This window comes from Bos taurus, chromosome 8, assembly GCF_002263795.3.
Source record: "Bos taurus isolate L1 Dominette 01449 registration number 42190680 breed Hereford chromosome 8, ARS-UCD2.0, whole genome shotgun sequence".
NCBI classification, from domain to species: domain Eukaryota; kingdom Metazoa; phylum Chordata; class Mammalia; order Artiodactyla; family Bovidae; genus Bos; species Bos taurus.
In genome coordinates this window covers 44542434-44566116 of record NC_037335.1, presented here as the reverse complement: position 1 = coordinate 44566116, position 23683 = coordinate 44542434, and the positions used below count along the sequence as shown (strand labels likewise).

The 23683-nt window shown below is 41.8% G+C and overlaps 1 protein-coding gene across 1 annotated transcript in view; it reads right to left on the bottom strand.

Annotated features, from left to right (window-relative positions):
• Positions 1 to 23683, bottom strand: part of PGM5 (phosphoglucomutase 5) — a 209470-nt gene that overhangs the window by 46721 nt on the left and 139066 nt on the right. Inside the window, 2 exon segments of the mRNA NM_001102335.1 lie at positions 14592 to 14775; positions 18266 to 18401. Coding sequence (NP_001095805.1) covers positions 14592 to 14775; positions 18266 to 18401 — 320 coding nt within the window.

Below are 23683 nucleotides of genomic sequence, written 5' to 3'. Positions count from 1 at the left end.
TGGAACCTGCTGGATGCAATCAGGTAGGCAATTTATCTGTTACAGCGAGACAAATTATCCACATCAAAGCTCCCCCATATGATGTTAGACTTGGCTTTAACTTCACCTCCTCTCTGTTTCTGCCCACATTCCCACACTCCTCTGGGATCCATGGAGTCCTACAGTAAAATGCTCAGGGCTGGAGCTTTGGCTGGGTTTTGAGGGTTGCTCTGTGCAACCTCATCCTCTTGGTTCTCTTTTTCCTTCTTGCTCGTAAGACCTGGCCACCAGCATGTGGTGGGGGCAGAGCTGCAGCAGCATCTCACACACTGCCCAGTATTTGACTTTGGCTCAGAACAGCATCCATTCTCTATGCATCTCTTATTAATGGCAGCGACATTTTAAAAAATATGACTGTGAGATCACATTGTGACTTCCGTTGAAGGAAATTTGTTTTCTTGAGACAACTGATAAAGTTATTGTTATAAATAAGCATATTGACAGGGGCCAGAGGAAAGAGAGGCAGGAACAAAATAATATGTCTGGTTGCTTGTTGATTCTGAAAAAGTAGAAGTCTCAGGCAAATTGATAGGAGACATTTTCCCTAAGAAATTTACTTGGAAACTTCTCTGGGTGCTTGTCAAGAATAAGCCATTAATAAAAATATTCATACATGCCACATGAACCTGATTGCTAATCTCTTACCCCTACCCTCATCTGGTGATATTGCTGGGAAACACTGTGATTCCATCTGAGCAGTTTTCTGCTTTTTAAGTTTTGTAAGTACATTTTGTTCCAATTGCAAAGTTAAAAGTTTAATCTCTTTTTGAGTGGTTCAATGTCTGCCACAATTTGTGTAATAACAAGGAGCCGTGTCCCTTCCTGGAATGTGCTTTCCATTGCTCTGTGGCACAAGTTTTGCAAACAGGATAGTTTTGCCCAAGAGTCATTCATGGGCATGTATTTTACAGTGACCCTCGTAGATCTGGTACAGGGCTAAGCCCTGGGTATATGAAGATAAAGACAGTATGTGCTCTCTATGAGCCTAAAATATTCTATTACAATGAGCAAAACTATTTTCTTAACCATCTAGTGTTGCTGGATAAGTGAATAGTTAGGAAATTCTGAATGGAGCAAACAAACCAATTTCTCTGCTACCCAGAAAGTATGATATACCAAATTCTGTACAGACTGATAATGAAACCTCAAGGGTTGGTTCCACCACTGTATTCATAGCCATGTTTTTAAAAACCTCAAAGTTGAAGCCCTAAAGCACCTCTTGTTGCAGATGCTAAATCAGTTGAAGCCAGCTCTTCTGATGACCTCTTGGACTTAACCCTTTAAGGTAGCTCCATTACACAATTAACCTCCCAAGTAAGTTTATGGCCACTGTGGTTGTTGTTCGGGTGCTGTCTTGTCCGACTCTTTGTGACCCTCTGGACTACAGCATGCCAGGCTTCCCTGTCCTCCACTCTCTTCTGGAGTTTGCTCAAATTTATGTCCACTGAGTTGGCAATGCATTCAAATCATCTCATACTCTGCTTCCCCCTTCTCCTTTTGTCTTCCATCTTTCCCAGCATCAGAGGGTATTTAAGAATTCAGGCCATGATAAACCATCAACATGGTTTATTATCTGCTCATAGCTAAGTCCTTTTTTATAGTGAAATGATGTTTTTTCTGTTGCTGTTTGTTTTTTACCCCTGCGTGTAGCCATATATTTGGCTATACTCATGGAAGTTCGGTTAGAATCTACATTGGGTAGTTTGAAATAGATTTTGCACTTGAAAAGATGTTAAAGGAGTGAATAGCACACATCAAGTTGCTGGAAATAACTCAATGTCAATGTCATCTCTCTTTCCTAAGGAGATCTTAATAGAGAATCCACGTTGCTTTGTTAGACCTCCCAGTGAGGAACGTAAGAATTCTCTTTCTCCACATGGAACCAAAAAAATACGTAGAACGAGTCCAGCTCTGTGCTGCAACAACCTGATAGTTCCATGACTGTTGAGCATCACTTGGATGTACGAATAGTTGTACTGGATTGTTTGGGGGTCTGCACGTTGCTCGGGTGAACTTTATGAATTTGCAGCCTCAGCATGAGCCATGTTCTCTCCAGCATGTATCATCACCTGCTATCAACTAAATAATGAGGCCAAAATCACCACTGACCAAGACTTACCAAGTTTCAAAATGTTCCATAATTCCAACAAAAAAATACCAATAATATACTTTGCTTTTTATTTATTTATTTTTTTTTAGGTTAAACTCAGGCTTAGTGATATAGTCTGTCAGCCAAATTTGACCTGCCACTTGTTCTTATAAATCAAGTTTTACTGAAACACAGCCATGCCTGTTCATTTCTGTGTTGTCTATGACTGATTTGTGTTACAACTGCAGAGCTGAACTGTTAAGACAGACTGTCTGGCTCATGAGAGCTAAAATATTTACTATCTGGCTGTCTACAGAAAATATTTGCTGACCCCTCATATAACCATTCCATTATCCACAACATGGAATAACTCTACCCTTTCAACTCTACCCTAGAAAATTGAAAATATAACCATAAGTCTATGGAAATCCCAGTAGAAAGGAATTATGAGGACTGTTATAAGGGTGTCCTCCAGGTACCCCAACTTCTAGTCACTGTTCACCTGGACATATATTTGGCCTCAATCAACTTACTTCTGATCACCTACTCGTGACAGAAACGGATTTATTAAATTACATTTTAGTTTTAAGTCCTCACTTTTATCGCAGGGTCTGCACGGCAGTTATAAAATCTACTTTTTGCAGTCATTATAGGAGACTGTATGAAGCTCCACATGAGACATCTCCTCAAGAGCCAAGTGTTAGGAAAGCCTTTCCTCCCCTGAGGAACTAGGGTTTTTTTTTTTTTTTTTTTTTTTGTCTTTCTGACAACAAGAACTTTATAACTAACCATGGTTCCCTTTTCAATATGGCTGCCAGGATACTTTATGCCAAATTTGAGGTTAAGCCCAAGTGGATCCTTATGATTTGCATAATTATGAGTTTTTCTTCCTCTGTTCTTGACTCTCTACTCTTATTTATATTTTCCCTAGTCTTGATTTCTGTTTCTTATTTATATTCTAACAATTTCATTATGTGTGTGTTTGCTGCCACAAATCCTCTTGAAGAAACAAGGCCTAGGGCAAATGAATAAAATAAGTTCCCTTTAAAGTCTTAACCCTAAAGTGTTGGAATCACTGAATTTTATCTGGGTCCTTTTTTAGCTGATAAGCTCTGGGAGGGCAAACCCGTATGTTCCTTGCTCACCATTTATTGATACAGCCTAGGACAAGCCCAGTACGCAGTAGGCCCTCCACTGATACTTGTTGAGTGATTGTCATTACATGTCCCACAACTGGTATGAATGCTGCCAGAAGGCCTCCTTCCACATTTTACAAGGCCAAGTGGAAACACACTCATATTCTCCACTGGTGAACTGGGGCTAACATATTCGCTCTGAAGGTTAACTGTGAAGGACACTGTGTCTACTCATTCTTCATTTTTAGGGCAAAGATCAGTTTCAGTTAAAAACAATGGAGTTGAACCATGGTAAGTTCTTTTCCGCAGCTGTGTGATCTTGTAAAAATTGTTAGCTAGCCCATTAACTGCAAAACTTAATACATACTGAAATCAGCCAGAGGTCTTTAAAAACAGCGGTACCTGGCTTTCACACAGACATGGTGATTGAGTTTGTATGGGGTGTGACTTGGGCATCGGTGCTGTAAAAGCCCTCCAGGCGATTCTAATGTGTAGCCATATGTGGACACCAGACTAGTAGTCTTTTTTTCTCTGGGTCACCTACTTCATGTATCAAGCGACTGACTATCCTACATGTCAGTCTTAAGGAAGATGCCTTTATGAACTGAGGTTTCTGGCATACACTACCAGCCACCTGGGGTCTTAGGAGGCCATAACACAGGGACCTAATGAAACATCACGTTGCTGCTGAGTCCTGAAAGCCTCCTCCTAGTGCCTTGTCAGCAGCAGAAGCACCAGAAGCATCTCCTCTTGAGCATCTGACACTAACTTTTTAGCACGATTGCCTAAGGAATTCCTGAAGTACTGAAGGGATCCATGATACCACTGTTACTGCAGCAGCTATAGCAGCTGAAATTTCCATGATGACACAACAGCCACACTCAAAGAAGGGAGAAAGATGCCCTCCTCCATTAGAAGATAATGTTAATTAATGGGATGGGGCATTGCACTTCCAGCCTAGGGTTTTTTCCCCCTTGGAGTGACCATAGCTGTATGCTTCAGTGACCAGGGTAGGTTTTCCCACCTTATCTTTGTCCCAATGAAAAAGAATTGTTAAAGAGCCGCTCCACCCAGAAATCCTTCAATCTGCTTCCAGTTACCTCTATAGTCTTTCTTTTCCTCCCCATATCTGCCCCTTTTTGGTTTGCTCTTGGTGGAGAGTCAGTGTGGAAGTGATACAGGAATAACAACGATAGAGAGAGAACGGGACTAGAATTCTGGCTAGCTTTATCAGCCGGTGGTCTTGAGTAAGTCACTTAAGCTCTCCAACCTTTAGTTTCCTAAAAAGTGGATGAAAATAATACAGCCTGGCTTACTGGGCTGTTGTATCAGATCAGAAAATGTATGTGAGAAGGGCTTTAAAAATTACAAATCACTGCTGCTGTAAAGAGAATGTAAAGAGAATTCTTTTTCTTAGGTTAAAACTCTTAGTGAAAATGGTGCTGTGCTCTAATTTGTCCAACTTTACAGATTTTGCAAAAGACTGCTGTATAATGCCTAAATGGCAATGGTTTGTGGTGTAATGCTAAATGTGTGTATATGTGTGTTAGTCACTCAGTCATGTCTGACTCTTTCGCGACCCCATGGACTACAACCCTCCAGGATCCTCTGTCCATGGGATTCTCCAGACAAGAATACTGGAGTGGGTTTCTATTCCCTTCTCCAGGGGATGTTCCCAACCCAGGGATCAAACCTGAGTCTCCTAGCAATGCTACATATGTATTTTTAAATTGGGCAGTTAAAATTAATTTTATTTTTAAAACTTTGCCATGTCCTCTGAAATCACTACTAAACACACAGATATGTTACCATTTATCTTCTTCATGCTTCCCACTGAATGGCTTTTTGGCCAAAAAAAAAAAAACAAACAAACAACAAAACTCTTTCCTGGTTGGCCAATTTTAGAATTTTAAGGTCCTGAAAGGAAGACCTTAGGGTAATCCAGGCCACTTTCTCCTTTTACTAAAAAAAGGGAGGTTAGAAAACTTGCTCAGGGTCACACAACCAGTAAATGGAGGAGCCAGGGCTTCAGCCTACCCTTTTCTTCTGGCTCCAGGCTTGTAATCTTAGTTGAACCATATGAAACCACTGATAGCCATTCATTGCTTTTATGTGAAATATTTGAACAGTACCTCCTGTGACTTTGTATGGTCCCCCAAAACTGGCACAGAGCTTTACATAGAGTAGGTATCTGATAAATGTTTGATACATGAATTTTTTTTTTTTAAGCCCTTGTGTAAATCAATGCAGGGAAATCTGCAAGATGCTAAGTACAAACAGAGCAGCCAGATGTGGGTTTGGAGACTCTGTGACATGTTGCAGCCAGGCGGGGAAGGAGGAACTGTACATTACCAACAGTTCTTTGGCAGCGTCTGCCCTAGTCAAATACTGACTCAGGATGAATTCCAAGGGAACACAGCGTATGGCCCTGAAATCCGTACAGTGTCACCTATCCCGCCCGTTGGCCACCCCAGGCATGTGAACCTGAAGACAGGGCAGGCTTGGAAGAGAGAGACTCTGCGAGACTGACTCACATGTTACTTCCCACAGGAAATCCCAGTGATTTATCTGGAAAGCTTCAAGGTGAAAATATCACTTTGTAACATCTGAACCATATTTTGTAGAAGAAAGCATGCAGCCTAGAAAGCAGAAGATTTGGATTGGATAGACATTTCTTGCCATGAAAAAAATTACCTAGAATTACCCCATTTTTCTTTGTATAAGTCATAGAGTTAGCTGCGAGCATGAGTTCAATAGTGGCTGAGCTGGGGAGCTGCTAGTCCAATCTATGCCCTTATATAAATTACAGGCAGTGCCCCTTCTGGGTGGACAAATTACACAGAAGCATCCTTCCTCTTGGCTGGTCTGGACTTTAGCTTCTCCTCCCCAGTTAGGCCCCTGCCTTTGTGCAGTGCACTGACTACATAGCTGTACCCAGCTGCCCTAACCTTGGGAGCAAATCTCATCTAGACTTTTAAATAAACAACCAGCACTCTTGGAAACCAACAATTGCAAATGCTTATCTAGAAAAAAGTCAAGGTCAAATGGCTTCTTAAGTACACTTTTAAAACACCTACCCAGCAAAAATCACATTAGTGATGAGAAGCCTACTTGGAAACTGAAGACTGACAAGCTAGTCCTCATCCAGATTTCAACTCTCAAGTTTGTAACAATGGACCTAGGTCATACACATTCCATCTCCCTGTGTCTTTAGCCAAGATGGCTGCTGATATCTGTTCACTCAACACCAGGCCTGGTTCTGGGATATTTTGGATTCAGACATACTCTACCCAGACAACAGGGGTACTGTCCTCCCTCACTTCCTGTGATAGGTTGCAGCTTTTTCCTTTAATAGTTAATTTTCCTGGGGACGGCTGCCCTCCTGACTATACACACACATTAGTACTTCAGTAGGAATTTACTGGGATGCCATTCCAGAATGCTTAGATTCTTATCACACATCTTAGCAGGTTTCTATCAATACTACCAACATTTTAGAAGATAATACTAAAGCAATCAATTATGTCAGGAAAAGGTAATTCATTACAACAAAACCCAAATGAATCAGAAGGAGGGGAGTCAGAACTTGCCAACTAACCAAAAATAGTCTCTCTCTCTCTCTTTCCGAATCAGCCAACAGGTCATTACAAAGCACTGAATACATGTTCAGTGACTGGAAGGCAAACAGGCAAAATCAAGGAAAAGTACCCATCAGGAAAAACAATTTTTAATCCATAAGCTTCAAAGTATCTACCAAGAGGCCCAATTATCTTTATTTCCGACAACTACTGTGCTGTAGAATGAGCACTGCAGTTGGAATCATAATCGCAGCCATTGTAACATCCCACTGGGAATGTGACAGCACATAGGAAACTCAGCTCTTTCTCTGGAAAGCTAAACAAACAGTGTAAGTACAGTTGATGGGAGAAAAACATGCACAGTAGTCTGATAAGACAGTTTCACCTGAGCCAGCCCCCACCCACTCTTCAGGGCACAGCTTAAATATCACCTTCCCATGCAGAGCTTTCCAGAGCCCCAGTCTAGGTTCGTTCCTTCTGCTGTGCTGTGCTTAATTGCTCAGTCATGTCTGACTCTTTGTGACTCCATGACTAGCCTGCCAGGCTCCTCTGTTCACGGGGATTCTCCAAGAAAGAATACTTGAGTGCCCTCCTCCAAGAGATCTTCCCAACCCTGGGATTGAACCCAGGTCTCCCACACTTCAGGCGGATTCTTTCCTGTCTGAGCCACCAAGGAAGCCCTCCTTCTGCTATGCACTTCCAAATAAGTAATTTCTCTGTAATGCTCTTCAATAAACCTTGTAGTCATTGCAAGTTTAATGGCAGTCTGTCTTTCCTGCTAGCAAGTCCTATGCGCTGCTATATCCTTAATGCCCAGCAAGCTGATTGGCATGCAGTAGGTATCTGAAAACTAGTCATTCAATGGAGTCGGACACAAACCACACAAACTTCTACTACCTTCACCATGCTGTATTAAGGTAGAAAAGAAACATATATTTATTAAGAGGAATTTTTTAATCAACCACAACTTGTAACAGCATAAGGATTTCCTTTTTTTTTTTTTAATTTAATTTAATTTTTGGCTGTGCCATGTAGCATGTGGGATCTTAGTTCCATGACGAGGGATCAAACCTGTAACCCCTGCATTAGAAATGCAGAGTTTTAAGCACTGGACCACCAGAGAAGCCCAGAAAAAGGGTTTGTTAACCCAGATTTGATCACAGTATATATGTAATGATAACACTTTACTCCCTAAACATGTGTGTCACTTGACACAGGAGGACCATTAATGCGTTCTAACATTCAGATTTAACTAAATCTATAGGTGGGATAATAAGTCTGACTGAAGTGATATGTTCAATTCTGCTTCTAGGTATGCAAACCACACTCCAGAAAATGCCATGTTATAGGACAAGGGCTGTTAATATGACAGTCTCTTAGTTGGTTCATTGATTGGAACATAATAAAAGTTTAAGCTTGAAGTTAAAGGCTGACCAGTTAACTCTGAATAGAGAGCCCCTCCAGAGCCCTAGATTTTTCAGCTGACACTGTTCAGTTGCCTTCATGTGAGACTGCCAGAAACGAGGCCTCAGTAAACCTCTGTATCTGTTGACCAGGAGTCGGCAATACCATGGTATATATTAAAGTACCACATGTCAGACTAAAATGTGATTTCAAGATTGCTGATTTGCTATCTTTATTATTTCTAAACACTGAAATTAAAAAGTACAGACACCTCCCTGCATATTAAAATAACAACATTAAAAGCAAATTAACTTCAGAATCAGTCTTCAAAGTGTACTTTTTCTCTGAACTAATTTCAAATGGCTCTTTTTTCCAGGTTGAGGACGACATCAAAATGTTTCCACACAGCTTGCATAACTTGAAGAGGTATTAATAAGTTCAGAGTTAGTCTGACATAATCAAATTGGATTTGGTTTTCCACATCAGCTAACTGGTATGCATTTATTTACATCAGTTTTTTCTTTTGTTTTTTTTTAATATCAGCTGAACTTCTACTTGCAAATTACTTCAGCACTCATAGAATTTAATGATTTTGATCTTGGTAAACAGAAATATGGGAGCTGGATGAGTCATAAAGAGAGACTCAGTTGGTTAAATTTTGCTCCTAAAGTAGCAAGGTTTCTCATTTCAAAGCTAATTTTCAAATTACAGGTCATAGTTCTGGATTGATGCCCATTCTGGTGGCAATATGCCTTCACTCGGTGCTGGTACCATTTGTCAAGTTGTCTTTCTTTCCCAGAACTGGGATTGGAGCACCCCTTCTCCCAGAACCAGGAGAGTCTCATAGTTGGGGGTATAAGGAGGGGATGAGGAAGGACAATGGTAAGAGAAAATCTGGGTATCTATAATGCCCCCCCGGATAGTGACTGTTGAGGGAAGAGAGAATGTGCCAAACACCAGGGAAAATCTTGATATTTGCACAATGAATCCATCCTTGAGAAAAGATTAGGCCACCCTTTATGCAACTATTAATCAACAACTATACCCCTATTCTCGGAGAAGGCAATGGCACCCCACTCCAGTACTCTTGCTTGGAAAATCCTATGGACGGAGGAACCTGGTGGGCTGCAGTCCACGGCGTTGCTAGAGTCGGACACGACTAAGCGACTTCACTTTCACTTTTCACTTTCATGCATTGGAGAAGGAAATGGCAACCCACTCCAGTGTTCTTGCCTGGAGAATCCCAGGGACAGGGAAGCCTAGTGGGCTGCTGTCTATGGGGTTGCACAGAGTCGAACACAACTGAAGCGACTTAGCAGCAGCAGCATACCCCTATTCTTAGAGTAGCTAGCTATTGGCTACTTTTTCCACTTGCATTTGAAGAAACCAACATCTTTCATTCATGTTACTAGATTTTACCAACCAGAAAATAACCAGTGACATATCCTCTTGGGACCACAAAGGATGAGCTTCTATTGTTGAACCACACCTCATTCAATTGCTATTTCTAAATCAGAATCTCTCTTGGGTCCTGTTAGTGGAAAGCACACATCAACTTTTCTCTTGGTGCCCACAGTCACAAAAATATCAGACACTCGGAGGCAGCCATAATAAATCCCATGAGATCTGACAGGCCAAGTAAGGCCAGTGAAGTCCCTGGGAATTCATGTGAGGGGTTTCCTTCTTGCTCCTTTTTTTTTTTTTTTTTTCCAATTTGCTTGTGCCAGGATCTTTTAGTTGTAGCACGTGGGGTTTAGTTCCCTGACTGGGAATTGAACTCAGGCCCCCTGCACTGGGAATGCAGAGTCTTAGCCACTGGATCACCAGGGAAGTCCCTCCTTCTTGCTCCCTGAGGCTCCGCAGAATCTCACAGGCAGGACAGACTTTGCTGAACTTTTTCATAGCAGTGGAGTGGACGGGGGTGGGGGATGGGGGAGTGGCTTATCGCCAGAACAGGATTTTAATTTCATTTTCGATGGAGAAACATTTCTTCTTTATCTCTAGAGATACATGTGAAACAACTTTATTTTCCCACGGTCTGTTCCCTGACTCTGACCTCAAATGAAGGACAAAAAGGAAACAGAGCTGCCTTAAAAATCCTTTTTCTTTTTGAAGCGAAGTGTGTGTGACAGAGGACAGAGGATATTGGGGGAAGCAGAGAAATGTGAGTTTGAATCAATTCACAGATAACACAGAAACTGAGGGGCTTTCCCATGTCTTCACGTGACACCCTGCAAAGCTGTATGTTGTTGAATTCTTTCCCCTGCTTTTCTTATCACAGACAGAGAAGCCTGGCAAGCTACATAGGGTCACAAAGAGTCGGACACTACTGAAGCAACTTAGCACGCATGCATAGTTCATTAAATGCCAAAATCTCGCTTTCCCAAGGATGTTCTTTTAATATAACTTATTTAAGTTAATCATTTATTAATGTGTATTATATACTAGGACTTTATATGTATTATCTGATTGAATTCTCCCAATGGCTGTATGAGGCAGCCACAATTACTATTCCTATTTCCACAGACAAGACAGAAAGGCACAGGGAAGTTGAGTAACTTGACTGAGATCACCCAGCCAGCACATGGCATCAACTGCACAAGTCTATTTACTACAAACCACTGAATTGTACACTTTAAATGGGTGAATTGCACGTTATGTGAATTATTTATCTCAGTGAAGCTGTTATAAAATTATATTTAAAAACTGCACCACTAGGTTTAGATGTAAGCTATTATATACAGAATGGATAATAAGATCCTACTGTATAGCACAAAGAACTATATTCAGTATCCTATGATAAATCATCATGGAAAAGAATATTTTAAAAAAGAATGTACATGTGTGTATAAATGAATCAATTTGCTGTATAGCGGAAATTAATACAACATTGCAAATCAACTATACTTCAGTAAAAAAACTGCACCATGAGAAAAACCAATTATATACATTTGGTAGGCTCTCAAGAAATATGGTTTTTCCAGTAGTCATGTATGGATGTGAGAGTTGGACTATAAAGAGAGCTGAGCACCGAAGAATTGATGCTTTTGAACTGTGGTGTTGGAGAAGACTCTTGAGAGTTCCTTGGACTGCAAAGAGATCCAACCAGTCCATCCTAAAAGAAATCAGTCCTGAATATTCATTGGAAGGATTGATGCTGAAGCTGAAACTCCAATACTTTGGCTACCTGATGCAAAGAACTGACTCACGTGAAAAGATCCTGATGCTGGGAAAGATTGAAGACGGGAGGAGAAGGGGATGACAGAGGATGAGATGGTTGGATGGCATCACTGACTCAATGAACATGAATTTGAGTAAACTCTGGGAGTTGGTGATGGACAGGGAGACCTGGAATGCTCCAGTCCATGGGGTCACAAAGAGTCGGACATGACTGAGTGACTGAACTGACAAAAAGTATCTACTGAATAAATGCACCAAAGCATTTTATTTTATAGATATTTTAAAATAATACCAGTTTACTTAAATTCAAATATGTCTTTTAGGAATGGATAGTGGAGAAGGCGATGGCACCCAACTCCAGTACTCTTGCCTGGAAAATCCTATGGATGGAGGAGCCTGGTAGGCTGCAGTCCATGGGGTCGCAAAGAGTCAGACACGACTGAGCAACTTTGCTTTCACTTTTCACTTTCATGCATTGGAGAAGGAAATGGCAACCCACTCCAGTGTTCTTGCCTGTAGAGTCCCAGGGATGGGGGAGCCTGGTGGGCTGTCGTCTATGGGGTTGCACAGAGTCAGACACGACTGAAGTGATTTAGCAGCAGCAGCAGCAGCAGCAGTGTATTTTGCAACCATGCCTCAATTTCCCCGGCCTCAATTGTCCCCAGAAGTGAATGCTGATAATCCTGATATCCCAGGAATTCTTAGACATAGGCCTTGGGAGTGAAAGCTTAGCAATGGCCCCACCTGTGGAGGAATTTCCCCTGTGTGCCAACAGGATCATCTGTGGTGAAAGAACCATCTATGATTTGCTGACAACAGGTATGAACCTGTGTGTAAACTGATCTCCCCAAATCCCCAATGAGTCCAACCCAGACCTGCAGAAAGCTCCAGTGTGAGTCTGGGACACCAGCTGATGAAGGCATCACTTGGGTCCTAGAATCTGGGAAGATGAACAACCATCCTTCCTTCATTACTAGAGAAACTCCCAAGAGCAGGTTCTGATAGTATTTATGGTCACCTTTGAGCTCATATGAAAGTGAAAGTGAAGTCACTGAGTCATGTCCAACTCTTTGCAACCCCATGGACTGTAGCCCACCAGGCTCCTCCATCAGTGGAATTTTCCAGGCACGAGTACTGGAGTGGGTTGCCATTTCCTTCTCCAGGGGATCTTCCTGACCCAGGGATTGAACCCAAGTCTCCTGCATTGCAGGCAGACGCTTTACCGTCTGAGCCACTAGGGAACCCCAGATGAAAGAATATGGGAAAAAAATCAATAAATTCTAGAGTAAAAATGGAAACCAATATTCAGGGTTGAAGGGGAGGGACATGGAATAAATCAAAGGCCACATTTGAGATCCAGTTGAAGAATTAGCCTGATATGAAAGATTAAAGAGGAGTCAAGAAAAAAAGCACCCAAATGCTGAGGCCACTGAGGAAGAAACAAAGCAGAGTGTTAGTAGATTTAACAACAAAACAAATGACCTCAAGCTTTGCATAAGGAGATCAAGTTCAGAACCTACCAATGACTAGACAACCCCTTCAAGGAACGGTTTTCAAGACTGCCTCATCAGGGAAGAAAAAACCTCTCAGGGATACTTTAGAAAGCATGTATTTTACGACTCTTGAGTTCTATGCAACAACAACAAAATGAGTCTTAGATTAGGGAAGTTTGTTCTGAGGACTCTGTATGAAATAGAAGTGAGAATATGGTACAAAACTGGAACAGAATTTTATCTGAGCCATGGAGGTTCAAGGATGTGCTGAGCTCCTGGCTTCACATCTCCAGGACTCACTGGTATTATTTTAGAGAGAATTCATCCCGTCTACAAGAAAGCATTCTTGTGCAAAACAAATCATAGCCATGAAAGATGCATGGTGCACTCCTTGTGTAAAGGCTAGGAGTTTTTGTATATGTTATTTCATTCTATTTCTAAAACAGCTCTGTGACACAGATGTTTTACAGATGAGAAAGAAACCAGAGACCAAAGAAATCTAACAACTCTTCCAACTAGTAAGTGGCGGGAGCAGGATTCAATTCTGGGTCTTCAAACTTCTTCATGACTAGTTTTTCCACTATCCTACACCTTTCTAAAGTAAGACTGTGATGAATTTGTCCAGCTATGGAAGGCCTTCTAGAATGAAAGACTGACATTTTGACAGAGATGAAAGATCACTGTAAAACTAAAGCAGACTAGACTGAGAATACAACAGAGTATTCTCAGAATACAGAGTAACAGGAGGGCACTAGGCTTTGGAACATCAGCAAGTCAGAGGACCCTAGGACAAGGACTAGGTATAAAACACCAGTCAAAGTAAAAACAGCAATATCTACCATTATATCTAGTCCCCTCAAACTACAGCATCTGATTTATTTTGTTGTCTGTAGTTGATGAAGCATGTATAAGAAGGTAAGAACTGGGGAATTTTATAATGGAACTTTTCTTAACATTACCCAGAATGTCTTATTCAGACTATAAATGATAAAATATGTTCCCAGAGTGACCAACATTGCCAAAATCGAGAAGAAAAATAATTGTAATTGCTTTCCATGTCTCTTACACAATTCACAGAGATGAGATCACAGAAGAAATTGTGGTCGATTTTGCCACTTATCTTTCATGATACTTCTCAACCATAGATCTTCTTTTTGGGTTTGTGGGGCAAAATTTCTAATTTTTTCTTCCCCTATCAGGAGCAACAAACCCATCTGGCTAAGCTCCCTTCATTCCTCAAAGACATAAGGTAATAAAAGGTGAACCATCCCTGCACCTGCGGGTCCCAAGGAAAAGCCTTCTGTTGTTCTTGGAAACTTTTCTGAATCTGTCACCCATCATGGCCGCTACATAGAGAGACTCAGGCTGCAAGTATTTCAGGAAGAAATGTTGAGTCTACATCTATTCATGGTGTTGAGGCCTATCAGTTACCAGGTGGAAAGAAGACTGGACAGAGAGCCAGGGCCCTGTGTTCTAATCCACCCACTGCCATTAAGTAGGTAGGTAATCTTCACCAAGGGCTTTCCTCTCCGCTGGCTACAGGGCTCTCATTTATAAAATGAAGGGATCACAGTAGACTGTCCCTGAAGACCTCTCCGGTTATAGGACATTTTGCATTTCCCCCGGTCTCTCATCATTTGATAACCTGTTCTGGCAATGTCCTAGCAAGTACCTGTTTCTTGGTCACGGTGCCATCCACAGGGTCCACGTATTCAAAGCTGTCTGTCTTCGCCACACTGTACACATGGCTCCCCACAGCAAACTGCTGGCCGATGAAGGACTTATCTGTGAGCAAGGCTTCCAGGTCCCTCATGATGTAATAGGTCGTCTTGGGCTCTAATCCCTCATAGTCAAACCTGGTGAGGGGGACAGGACACAGGCTAAAGACAAATCTAATCAGAGAAACAGCAGCCAGGAGGGCCTCTCAAGTTGTCTAATCACTGGTTTTGTTTCCGTGGAAGAACAGCACAGAAAAGCACCCACAGCTGGTCAACCTCTTCCCCTGGTCCCTCACTCATTCCCCACACAGCAACAGCAGCATCCTGTAAACATTAAATCATGGCCATTCTTTCCTTTGAATCCCTCCAAAAGTGCCCATCATCTTGAGATTAAGATTTAAAACACTAACCACAGACTATAAAGTACTGTGGGATACGACATGCCCACCTCCTTGACTTGGCTATGTCTCACTCTGGCCCTTGTTCACTATGCTCCAGCCATACAGGCCTCCTCTCCAGTCCTCAAAGATGCTCCACCCTCTGGGCCTTTCCTCTTGCTGCTTCCTCTCCCTGGTACAGTCTTCTCCAGGCTATTCCAATAGCTGATGCATTTCCTTCCTTCAGTTTTCAAATTTACTGTTACCCCTAGAAACACTTTCTCTGACAAGACATCTAAGGCACCTCCCCTCTCTCTCTCCCCATCGCTCATCATCCTTTACATCTTCTTTTGGTAGTTACCCCAATCTGTATTTGCTTTGTTTATATATTAATTTACTTATTTCTTGTCTTTGCTCATGAGAACTGTAAGCTCCAGGAGGGCAGAGATCTACTCTGTTTTGTTCTCTCTGTTGCTTCTGATAAGTAGTGGGTTTTGTAAGCACTGGAATGAATATGGGAGGAGGTGAAGGCAGAAAGGGAGGAGAGAGAGGAATCAAGGCAGGGAAGAGAGATGGGGAAGGGAACTCAATGTACCATAAAATTCTCTTGGAAACTTGGAAGATATATTACAATTGTTCCATTTAAAAAAAAAAAAAAAAAGGTCCTTCTAGCCAAGAACATCACATAGAACAATGGGGCTGGAGGTGATTAGAGGGGGAAAAAAGACTAAAAATAACACCTATCTCATTTGTTGTTGCTGGGTTTAAATAGGATAATACATACCAAGTAGTTGGCACAATGCCAGACACTGGTGCTTAAAGCTCTTACTTTTATTCTTAGTCACTATCATGAAGAAACTATAGGGTCTTTCCCAGTGTCAGATGGGTTTGACCAAGTCCTAATGGCATACTAAGGGAGGTCTGTTTAAGAAGGAAACCCTAGGAGGGGTAGCTGTGCTCAAGTGGTGGGATCTCAAATTTGGGGCCTCTTTAACACAGGAAAGGTGAGTTCTCAGAGTGAACTAAAGAAGGAAGATCTGAATAGTTGACAGTTTTTCTCCACCCAAGATCTTTTGAGACTTCAGTAAACATCAGGTTATTGACCAACATGGACTGATAACCATGTCTAACAATGGGTCCCCTGCACCTACATCCCCTCCTTCTTCTATTCTCTCCCTCCTACAGAAGGTGTGTCCTCCCAGCCTGAGAACAAAACAACAGGGAATGCTCTCAGAGCATTCTTTCTCAGCTTGTGCTCTAAGCCTAGATTCTCTTTATCAGTAGTTTGTTGGGAAGGTAAAGACCCAGCCAAGCAGAAAAGGGCACGAGGATGGGATAAGAGGCTCTAGGAGGAGATAGAGAGGCTCTGAAAGAGTCTGAGAAGTTGAAAAAACACACAAATGTGACAGGTCACGCTCAGCCATGGCTGAGATCATCAGACCAGCTGCCCCAACACTCATCTTCATACACGAGCAAGTTCTGCCACAACTTCCCCTCACTCCCCCAAACAAGCCCTTCTGACCATCACCACTACCAACGCATGTTCAAGGAAAGAAATTTTACAATCGAGAATTCTTTCTGAGGCCCACTCATACAGGGAATATCATCTAGGTTCTTCAGGCTCAGTACCAGTTAAACCAAATTTGATTGTCTTCTGCCCACTAAGAAAACAGGCTATAAATAGTTCTCCTTCACAAGCATTGCGACCTACCTTTCCCGGAGGCTGGAGGAAGTGTTTGCTTTCATTTTACCTACTCCCTCCTCCCTTTTTCTTTATCTCTGTGATCTCTTTGGTCAGAAACCTGAATCATAATTGAACGCCCTACAAGAATTTATATCTCCACTGCATTATATTCTCTAATATGGTATTTGTTATGAAAAAAGTAATTATCATGTAAGCTCTTGGCCACAAAAAAAATGAACTGTATCATAAATACACTTATCATAACACCATGTCTTCAAAATGCTGGCAGAAAGCTAGATAATCATTCCACAAATTATGAGGAACACATCCCTGACTCAAAGTGCTTTCATTAAGCCAGAGGTTGGCAATCAAAATTTATTTGATCAGGTTGGATTTTATGGCACAGCTTCAGACAATAAAAGGATTTTCTGTGCCAACTGGCCCCTCTGGTATGCCAAAAAAGCCCATAAGAATCAGGATTTGGGGCAGCTGTTAGAAATACTAGTGAATAAAACAAGTTCCTACCTGCCTTTACAGTTTTTATTTTATAATACAATGAATAATTCGAGATGATTTGCAGGCTGTCACATCCTTAGCCTTCTTAACTAGATAGGAACCAAGAATGTGAGGCTGTCTCCATTTCCCAGAGTACTGCAGCCTCTTTGATTTTAATGAGTAATATCGCAAGCCTTCTTATTCTCTGATGTTTATCTAAGTAAATGACCTCTTAAGAGAAGAAACAATCACCTTATAAGGGAAGTCTAAAGCTTTCTTTCTGTCCCTTAAGCTCTTGAAATGCAACCAAACCTCCAAGTAGTTAACTATTCATAAGCAAAGCAAATGAGGTACAGTGTCTGTTTTTAATACACTGAGAGCTGCTGAGACTGCGCAAAGATTATCTGCCCTAATTCCACAGCCTTACAGTTAACATCTTTTAAGATCACTGCTCCTCCTAAACCATGGTTTGGTACTATTTATACATGAATAGCATCTCTAGGTACACATATCTAGCTGGCAGCCACAAGCCAAAGACTGCCCCCCTTGCTTACTTCAACAACAGGAAGGTAGTTGAGACTCCCAACCCACGAATAGTCACTATGTGGCCCATTAGTGGGGAGGTAAGACAAAGGATGGTAGGGAGAGGATTACAACAAGCACCCTGACCTGTGGCAGCTTCTGTCTCTTCCCCCATTTCCTTGATAAGTATGGGTGGAAAACCAACAAGAAAAACCCCTGGTCTGACTGTGCAACTTTTAATGGCTGCCAGAGGACCTTTCAAGGTTCTACAGTTCAAATTTCATCTCAGGATGGCTGCCCACTGTATAGGCACTGATGAAAAGATTACAGACAGGTGTCACCAGAGGTAGGGAAAGTTGTATCCTCTAATTTGGTACTACCTTGATACCACCCCCAACCACCTCTCAGGGGTTATGTGGCTCTAGCCTCTGCATTCCTCAGATCTCCCTGACAGATGCTACCTTCATAAGATTCTAGCCCCCGCCTTTTTTTTTTAACTTTTCTACAAGGAATTTCCTAAGGTCCATATGGAGACCCTTAGCCTTCTCACCTGCAATAGTAGTGGCGGCCAAATTTGGCCCAGTGATCTCGGACAATTTCCTCCACACTCTGCTTCCGGGCAGCAATAATGGAGAGCCAGACCAAGACAGCCCAGAGGCCATCTTTCTCCCGGAGGTGATCAGAGCCTATGGGAGAAAGAAATATTATTCTGAAGATTTTCTCATGGGGGAAAAGTTAAAGCTAAATGAACTATTAAGACAGTTAGAACTTGAGTGTTATATTGAAATGATAGCATATATATTGATATTTATCTATTGTGTTAAATATATATCCCATAATATACTTGTGTTTCCAAAAATACGCAAGTGAAATTCAAATAACATCAGTTCAGTTCAGTTCAGTCGCTCAGTCGTGTCCAACTCTTTGCGACCCCATGAATAACCCAGCACGCCAGGCCTCCCTGTCCATCACCAACTCCCGGAGTTCACTCAGACTCACATCCATCAAGTCAGTGATGCCATCCAGCCATCTCATCCTCTGTCGTCCCCTTCTCCTCCTGCCCCCAATCCCTCCCAGCATCAAATAACATAAATAATATCAAAAAAGAAAACCCTGGAAATTGTTGAAAGGATCAGAGAGCCAAGCTGATGTCACATTTGACTAATGGTATTGTTCATTCAGCAAATATTTGGTGATCCTTAGACTACACCAAGCATTGAGTGAGGTGATAGGGATCCAGCAGTGAATAAGACAGCTCTTTATTCATAAAGCTGGAGTTCAAGTAGGCAGGGACAAGCAACAGAAAAGTAGACAAAAGAACAAGATGAATCAAACAAGCACAAGGACAGTGAAAAAAATTAAACTGGGTGATGCTGCCACAGAGCATGACATCAGCAAAGGCTGCTTTATTAGAGCAGCACGGCTTTCCTAGAGCAGGTTGAATGGCACCCTATGTTCCCCCTGCCAAAGATATGCCACTGCTCCCCGTGGCCCGCCATGAACCTGTGAAGGTAAGCTTGTTTGGGAAAACAGTCCTGCCCATATAATTAGATGCTTAGATGAGATCAGCCTGGATTATCCAGGTAGGCCCTAAATGCAATGACAAGTGTTCTTAGAAAAAAAGACTGGGGAGAAATACAAAATAGTAGTTTATGTGAAGACTGAGGCAGAGAGTGGAGTGGAGTTCAGTTCAGTTCAGTCGCTCAATCATGTCCAACTCTTTGCGACCCCATGGACTGTAGCCCGCCAGGCCTCCCTGTCCATCATCAACTCCCAGAGTTTACTCAAACTCATGTCCATTGATTCGGTGATGCCATCCAACCATCTCATTCTCTGTTGTCCCCTTCTCCTCCTGCCTTCAATCTTTCCCAGCATCAGGGTGTTTTCCAAGGAATCAGTTCTTCGCATCAAGTGGCTAAAGTACTGGAGTTTCAGCTTCAGCATCAGTCCTACCAATAAATATTCAGGACTGATTTCCTTAAGGATGGACTGATTGGATCTCCTTGCAGTCCAAGGGACTCTCAAGAGTCTTCTCCAGCATCACAGTTCAAAAGCATCAATTCTTCGGCGCTCAGCTTTCTTTATAGTCCAACTCTCACATCCATACAGGACTACTGGAAAAACCATAGCTTTGACTAGATAGACCTTTGTTGGCAAAGTAATGTCTCTGCTTTTTAATATGCTGTCTATGTTGGTCATAGCTTTTCTTCTAAGGAGCAAGCGTCTTTTAATTTCATGGCTGCAGTCACCATCTGCAGTGATTTTGGAGCCCCCCAAAATAAAGTCTCTCACTGTTTCCACTGCTTCTCCATCTATTTGCCATAAAGTGATGGGACCAGATGCCATGATCTTAGTTTTATTAATTTTAAGTCTTACCACCTTTTTCATTGAGAGTGGAGTTATGCTGCTATAAACCAAAGAATGGATGGAGCCACTAGAAACTGAAAGAGGCAAGAAAAGATTTTCCCCTCCAGCCTTCAGAGGAAGCATGGCTCTACCAAAACCTTGATTTGAGACTCTTGGCCTCCAGAATGATAAGAAATAAATTCCTGTTGTTCTAAGCCACCCCGTTTTGGGTAAATTTTTGTGGCAGCCTTAGGAAACAAATACAGGGAGTCAGGGTTAGCCCCACAGGGGTGACGACATCTGATCTGATACCTGAGAAGAGTCAGCCCTGCAGAGATCTCGGGACAAAGTCTTCCATGCTGAGGGACAGCAGTACAAAGTCCTGAGGCAGGAAGGAACTGGGAAGCTTATTCCTACAGCTATTTACAGAGGTAGCTTGTATTGAAGCATTCACACAATGAAGCATGCCGGCTAAACACGTAGCTTCTTGTGCAAAAAGAACCCAGAGGAATGTGCTGCAGGCTCATTTAAGTATCTGTCTATTGGCCAATTGTAAGGTCTTCTGGAAGTGAATAAAGTCCTAAACACAAAGGAATGTGTTGTAGTGTAAGAAAGATAGTTCAACGGGGAAGGCATGAGGAGGGTTTTGGAATCAGGGTTTAAAATCAAACTTTGCTACTTCTCAGGTGTGTGAGAAGTTACTGCAAAATTGTTAACCTGAGTCTAGGGTTCTCATTTGTAAAATGGGGACACCATGGCCCATCTTGAGGGGTTGTCATATGAATTTAATCAAGTTTAGAGGGAAGGCTCTGGAGTCAGATTGTTTGAAGTTCAAATTCTGGCTCAGCCACTGACCTTTGTGTGACTTGCTGGCCTCATCTCTAACACAGGGAAAGAACAGCCCTTACCCCATGGGTTACTATCAAGAGGAAGTGACTAGATTATGCCTAGGTATTAAGGTGAATGACTGGGTTACCATAAGTGGTGGTGGTGGTGGTTGTTGTTCTTATTGGTAATTCACATAAAGCACCAACATGGTGCTGATTCAGTACACACTTTGAGACCGAGTGTTCTCAGTTATTCACATACTTTTTATCCTCTGACTTTAGCAAACAGCAATGTCGTAAGAAAGAACTATGGACCGAGGTTCATAACACTATACAGGAGGTGGTAACCAAAACCATCCCCAAGAAAAAGAAACATAAGAAAGCAAAGCGGTTGTCTGAGGAGACGTTACAAATAGCCAAGAAAAGAAGAGAAGTGAAAGGTAAAGGAGAAAGGGAAAGATATTCCCAACTGAATGCAGAGTTCCAGAGAATAGCAAGGAAAGATAAGAAAGCCTTTTTTAAATGAACAATGCAAAGAAATAGAGGGAAACAATAGAATGGGAAAGATAAGAGATCTCTTTAAGAAAACTGGAGATACCAAGGGAACATTTTATGCAATGACAGGCACAATAAAGGCCAAAAACAGCAAGGGCCTAACGGAAGCGGAAGATATTAAGAAGAGGTGGCAAGAACACACAGAAGAACTGTACAAAAAAGCTTTTAATGACCTAGATAACCATGATGGTGTGGTCACTCACCTAGAGCCAGACATTCTGGAGTGTGAAGTCAAGTGGGCCTTAGGAAGCATCACTACAAACAAAGCTAGTGGAGGTGATGGAATTCCAGGTGAGCTCTTTCAAATCCCAAAAGATAATGCTGTTAAAGCACTACACCCATTATGCCAGCAAATTTGGAAAACTCAGCAGTGGCCACAGGACTGGACAAGGTCAGTTTTCACTTCAGTCCCAAATAAAGACAATGCTAAAGAAGGTTCAAATTACTGTACAAACTCACTCATTTCACATGCTAGCAAGATTATATTCAAAATCCTTTGAGCTAGGCTTCAGTAGTATGTGGGTCAAGAGTTTCCATGTGTACAAGGTCAATTTAGAAAAGGCAGAGGTACCAGAGATCAAATTGTCAACATATACTGGATCATAAAAAAAGCAAGGGAATTAAAAAAAAAATCTACTTTTGCTTCACTGACTACTCTAAAGCCTTTGACTGTGTGGATCACAACAAACTGTAGAGAAAATTCTTAAAGAGATGGGAATACCAGAGCACATTATCTGCTTCCTGAGAAACCTGTATGCAGGACAAGAAGCACAGTCAGAACTGGACATGGAACAACAAACAAGTTCAAAACTGGGAAAGGAGTATGGCAAGGCTGTATATTGTCACCCTGCTTATTTAACTTCTGTGCAGAATATGTCATGTGAAATGCTGTATGGATGACTCACAGGCTGGAATTAAGATTACCAGGAGAAATATCAACAACTTCAGATATGCTGCTGATACCACTCTAATGGCAGAAAATGAAGTAAAGGAAGTAAAGATCCTCTTGATGAAGGTGAAAGAGGAGAGTCAAAAGCTGGCTTAAAACTCAACATTCAAGAAACAAAGGTCATGGCATCCAGTTTCATCACTTCATGGCAAATAGATGGGGAAAAAGTGGAAATGGTGGCAGATTTCATATTCTTGGGCTTCAAAATCACTACAGACAGTGAATACAGCCATGAAATAAAAAGATGCTTGCTCCTTGGAAGAAAAGCTATGGCAAACCTAGACAGTGTATTAAAATGCAGAGACATCACTTTGCCTACAAAGGTCAATATAGTTAAAGCTATGATTTTTCCCATAGTCACATATGGATGTGTGAGAGTTGGACCATAAAGAAGGCTGAGAGCTGGATTATAAGGAAGACTGAGTGCTGAAGAACTGGTGTTTTCAAACTGTGGTACTAGAGAAGACTCTCAGGAGTCCCTTGGACATCAAGGAGATTAAACTAGTCAATCATAAAGGAAATCAATCCTGAATATTCATGGAAGGATTGATGCTAAAGCTGAAGCTCCAATACTTTGGCCACCTGATACAATGGACCAACACATTGGAAAAGACCCTGATGCTGGGAAAGATTGTGGGCAAGAGGAGAAAGGGGTGATAGAGGATGAGATGGTTGAATGGCATCACTGACTCAATGGACATGAATTTGAGCAAACTCAAGAAGATAGTGAAGGACAGTAAGCCTGGAGTGCTGCAGTTCATGGGGTTGCAAAGAGTGGAACATAGCTTAGCGACTGAACAACAACAACAAGAAATGGGACGAGGACCATGGGGTGGATCATTTCTTCCTTCAGTAGAGTAATGAGAATGGATACTTGGGTTTCAGAGTTATGAAACATAACCCAGAAAGGAAGACCCAATGACACTGAGCTGTTTAAACTTTGAAGATAGGCTGAAATAATACCTTCGTTAAACTAGACATCTTTGAGAACTTCTCACCAAAGCTATGAACCATTTATACTTCTTGTTACTTTTGCGATGTTAAATGTTTTTCCTCAAAAAATGAAAATATACAACCTTGAGAGGGCAATGAAAATCCTTAAAAGGAGAAATGATCAAGTCTTTGGCTCCTCCATACACCGATCAATGGTCTGCTAGTGACACTTTTAGATGTCTGGTCGTCATTGCCTCTAGCCTGAGAAGACTTTGGGCTTTCAATTATCACAGCATGGAATGACTCTAGTCCCATCCAAGGAACTGTGCACATTGCTACAAAAATGGAAGAAATTCAG